The 4,937-nt window shown below is 46.4% G+C and overlaps 1 protein-coding gene across 3 annotated transcripts in view; it reads left to right on the top strand.

Annotated features, from left to right (window-relative positions):
• The first annotated feature begins 437 nt into the window (after window positions 1-437).
• Window positions 438-4,937, top strand: part of CDK8 (cyclin dependent kinase 8) — an 82,177-nt gene continuing 77,677 nt past the window's right edge. For 2 of the 3 annotated variants that reach the window (XM_042458672.1, XM_042458673.1), the window contains exon 1: window positions 441-825. In XM_042458672.1, the coding sequence (XP_042314606.1) occupies window positions 692-825 (134 nt within the window). In that variant the 5' untranslated portion in view covers window positions 441-691. Of the gene's footprint in view, window positions 826-4,937 lie in introns of all 3 variants that reach the window. The other variant, XM_042458674.1, reaches the window with a different exon arrangement.

Here is a 4,937-nt window from a genome sequence, read left to right on the forward strand (position 1 = left end):
ATAATAATAATAATAATAATAATAATAATAATAATAATAATAATAATAATAAAGTTTTTTTCCCCTTTCTGTTCACTTATCCCCATGTTCCAGTGGCTCTCAACCTTTGGGCCTCCAGATATTTTTTCCTTTGGACTTCAGTTCCCAGAAGCCCCAGTCAGTATAGGTTCATTGTTCAGGAATCCTGGGAGTTGAAGTCTCCAAATAAAAAAAAATCTAGAGTGCTGAAGACTGAGAAGCATATGGGCCATATTTCAGAAAGAAAAGAAATAAAACTACATTTCCCGTGGTTCCTGAGGTCGCTTGGGGTGCGGTGCATGATGGGAGAAAACAGTCTGAGAGTGACGGTTAAAGAGGGGGCGTGGCTAAGGCGGCGGTTGGATTCCACGTGGTCATGGGAGGGGAAAGGGGAGGCCTTTTACGACGACGCGCCTCTCCTTTTGCGACAGCGCCGTCAAGCGCGGAGGCCGTATTCCGAGCAGCGAGATACCGGCTCTTGTGCAGCTTGGGCTCTTTGAGAGCCGGCGGAGGAAGGAGAAGGACGTCAGCCGCCACTGCCCGGCCCCGCTTCCTGCCTTCTCCTGGATGGTCGGCGTCGCGGCCTCCTCCTCCCCCTGGGCCTCCTCCTGCTCCTCCTCCTGCTGCCGGGTGCCTGCTGCGTCGGGCGGCGGAGGCGAGCGCGGGCCTCTGAATGAAGATGGACTATGACTTCAAGGTGAAGCTGACCGGCGAGAGGGAGCGAGTGGAGGACCTCTTCGAGTACGAGGGCTGCAAGGTCGGCAGGGGCACCTACGGCCACGTCTACAAGGCCAAGCGGAAAGACGGGTGAGAGAGCCAGGCAGGCAGTGGGGCTCCTCCTCGCACCACAGACCCAGCCCCAGCCCCGTCGCCGCTGCTGTGGCTGTCTTGCACTTGTGGCCTGAGCCTGTCGCCGGCACGTCTTGGCAAGACTTCAGAGATATGGCGGAGTCTCCCTCCTTGGAGGTCTTTAAGCAGAGGCTGGGTGGGCGTCTGTCACAGGGGGGCTTCGATTGAGAGTTCCTGCATGGCAGAATGGGGTTGGACTGGGCTCTGTGATTCTGTGTAGCCCTGTCAGTCTGCAGAGGGGCTTTTGCCATCGCCCTCCTCTGAGGCTGAGAGAGAGAGAGAGGCTTAGCATCATAGAATCATAGAGTTGGAAGAGACCACAAGGCCATCCAGCCCAACCCCATTCTGCCATGCAGGAACTCCCAATCAAAGCACCCCCAAGAGACCCTACAGCCTCTGCTTAAAGATCTCCAAGGAGGGAGGCTCCACCACAATCTCCACAGGAGCATGTTCCACTGTTGAACAGCCCTTACTGTCAGTCCTACCCAGTTTAAGTCAGTCCTAAGGCAAACGTATAATGGGACTTTTTTTTGGCAGGAAGTAGAATAATAGAGTTGGAAGAGACTGCAAGGGCCATCCAGTCCAACCCCATTCTGCCATGCAGGAACTCTCAATCAAAGCATCCCTGACAGATGGCCATCCAGTCTCTGCTTAAAGACTTCTAAGGAAGGAGACTCCACTACACTCCGAGGAAGGAGTGTGTTCCACTGTCAAACAGCTCTTACTGTCAGGAAGTTCCTCCTAATATTGAGCTGGAATCTCTTTTCCTGCAGCTTGCATCCATTGCTCCGGGTCCTGTTCCCTGGAGCAGCAGGAAACAAGCTTGCTCTCTCCTCAATATGAGGATCTGTCAGGGATGCTTTGATTGAGAGTTCCTGCATGGCAGAATGGGGTTGGACTGGATGTCCCTTGTGGTCTCTTCCAACTCTACAATTCTGTGATTCTGTGACACTCCTTCAAATACTTAAACAGGGGTGTCATATCACCTCTAAACCGTCTTCTACAGTCTAAGCATATCCAGCTCCTTAAGCCATTCCTCATAAGGCATGGTTTCCAGACCCTTCTCCATTCGTGTGCCTTTGGACATGTTCCAGGGTCACCCCACTGGGTTAGGGATATATGTTCCCATGGTAGAAATAATGCCATGTGAATCTGCAAAATCAGTATGTGGAGGGAGATCTTGGAGCACCTTTGAGACTCACTGGAAGAAAGAATTCAGAGATATAGTCTGAAGAAATAGTATATGGAGCTCATGAAAGCAATCAATATTGTATTAGGTCAATAAGTGTTCATTATGATAGTTGTTATAATAGAGAGAGATCTGGCAGCACCTTTGGGACTCACTGAAAGAAAGAATTCAGAAATATAGTCCTGTTAGTCTGTTGAATAAGTATGTAGGTAGAGATTTGTAGCACCACAGAGACTCGCTGAGATAATTAAAAGCTATAGCTGTGTTAGTCTGTAGAATCAGTGTGTAGAGAAATCTTGTGGCAACTTTGAGACACTGAAAGAAAGATGTTAGCAGCATGAGCTTTCCTGGACTCAAGTCTACTTCCTCAGATATATTTGCTGATGGGATACATTGAGAGGGGCAGGTAAGAAATTATAACAATAGCCATTCAAAGATATAGCGGTGTTAGTCTGTAGAATCCGAGATGTAGAGAGATCTCATAACGTCTTTGAGACTATCTGAAAGAAAGAAGTTGGTAGCATGATCTTTTGTAGAATTACATCTACTTCCTCAGATGCATTTTTCCAAATGTATCTGAGGAAGTAGATAGAAGTTGGCAGTATGAGCTTTTGTAGACTTCATTCTTTCATTTAGTCTCAGAGATTCTGCAAAGTCTAACTACATAAGAAAAATGTAGGGCATGACCAAATAAAAGCTAAAAACATTAACAGAAATACAAATTTAGGCTTGTAGTTGCTGTTGCTGTTGTTGTTGTGTGCCTTCAAGTCGTTTTCAATGTGTGGCAGCCCTAAGGCAAAGCTATCACAGTGTTTTCTTGGCAAGAGTCTTCAGAGCGGGTTTGTCATGGCTATCTTCTGAGTCTGAGAGACTGCAACTTGCACAGAGTCAGCCAAGGGATTTTCATGGTCTTCCAACCATGGCTCTGTTGTTGTTGTTGTTGTTGTTGTTGTGTGCCTTCTAGTCCTATCCAGTTTAGGGCAATCTTAAAACAAATCTATCTTGGGATTTTTTTTTGACAGGATTTGTTCACAAGAGGTACAACAATAGAGTTGGAAGAGACCACAAGGGCCATCCAGTCCTACCCCCCCCCCCCCCCATGCAGGAACTCTCAATCAAAGCATCCCTGACAGATGGCTATTCAGCCTCTGTCTAAAAACCTCCAGAGAAGGAGATTCCACCACGCTCCGAGGGAGTGTGTTCCACTGTCGAACAGCTCTTACTATCAGAAAATTCCTCCTAATGTTTAGGTGGAATCTCTTTTCCTGTAGCTTGCATCCATTGTTCCATGTTCTAGTCTCTGGAACAGCAGAAAACAAGCTTGCTGCATCCTCAGTATGAGTGCCTCACTTTCCTTGTCCTCTCCCTCCATTCCGCCACTTGATCTTGGTATTTCAGTTTGGGATGTATCCATACTGCAAAAATAAAGCAATTTCACACTGTTTTAATTGTCATGGCTCCATCCTGAGGGAATGTTTGTCCTATGCTGAGACAACTCTGTCAGAGAACTCGGGTACCTCACCAAACTACAAATCACAGGGATTTGTAAGCTAGAGTCATGACAGTTAAGTGATGTCACACTGCTTTATTTCTGCAACCCTGGAGAGCTTTCCCATCTGCCACGCTGTCAGCTTCACTGTCTGTGGTTTGCTCACATGGGGTCTATGGACAGGCGTTAAAGAAGAACCTTCCTCCTGTATTCCCCTCCTTCCTTCTGTTATGTGAGAGTGGTTCATCCCCAACAGCCCTGTTAGGCTTGTTATAGTAAGTTGGTGGGTGGGTGTTTAGCTTCTTATGACACCTTAAAGGGACGGGCAATTTGGCTGGTTTCCAGATGTTGCTGGACAACCTAACCAACATAGGCATTGGAGGAGGAAGGTGAGAGCCTAACCAACATAGGCATTGGAGGAGGAAGGTGGAGTTGCAGTCCAGCAACATTGGGAGGACACCCATGCCCCTGAAACCAACAAGCATACTAAGATAAAATGTTCCAAAATCCATATTAGATCAGAAAAATTGTGCACAAGTTTTCAAGATGCCCTCATCAGACAAGATGTTTGAAAAGTCCGTGGAAGAAAGGAAGGGATGGAGTAATTTGAAAGACCAAAAAGCAAACAAAGCCAAAAACAGACTTGATTTTAAAATCTTTAATCTCCTTGTTATCTTGGGTTGTGTTAGAAATAAAATAAAATATTGATACAGATAGATAATCTGTATTTTGCATTGAAGCTGAACAACATTCTGTGTATGAGCTTTTGCAGTCCAGAAGTTTTTTAACTGCCAGTCTTTAGGAAATGAAGCTGCCGTATTACAAGTTATATTGTTTCATCCCTCTGTTTCAGCTGACAAGATCTTGGGTATAGAGTAGACAGAGTTTCCCCCTGCAACCTACTATCTCAGTCTTTTCAGTGGAAGTGGCAGGGATAGGACTATCTGAATCTTTTAAGCAGAAAAGGCAGGGTTCGAACCTGATGATTTTGCATACAAAATGCACATTGTGTGGCGAGTTGTGGAGCTTCCCTTTGCGGTAGGGATGGTACTCTGATCTTCTGTTCTTTTGTGTTATATCTCAGCTACTTTCACAGAATACTTTCTGTACATAGAATCATAGAATCAGAGTTGGAAGACACTGCAAGGGCCATCCAGTCCAATCCCTGCCCTCCAGGTAATCTAAATCAAAGCATCCCCGACAGATGGCCACCCAGCCTCTGTTTGAAGACCTCTAAGGAAGGAGACTCCACTACACTTCAAGGGAGTTTGTTCCACTGTCAAACAGCCCTTACTGTCAGGAAATTCCTCCTAATGTTGAGGTGGAATCTCTTTTCCTGCAGCTTGCATCCATTGCTCCGGGTCCTGTTCTCTGGAGCAGCAGAAAACAAGC

This window comes from Sceloporus undulatus, chromosome 3 (genome assembly GCF_019175285.1).
Source record: "Sceloporus undulatus isolate JIND9_A2432 ecotype Alabama chromosome 3, SceUnd_v1.1, whole genome shotgun sequence".
Lineage (NCBI taxonomy): Eukaryota > Metazoa > Chordata > Lepidosauria > Squamata > Phrynosomatidae > Sceloporus > Sceloporus undulatus.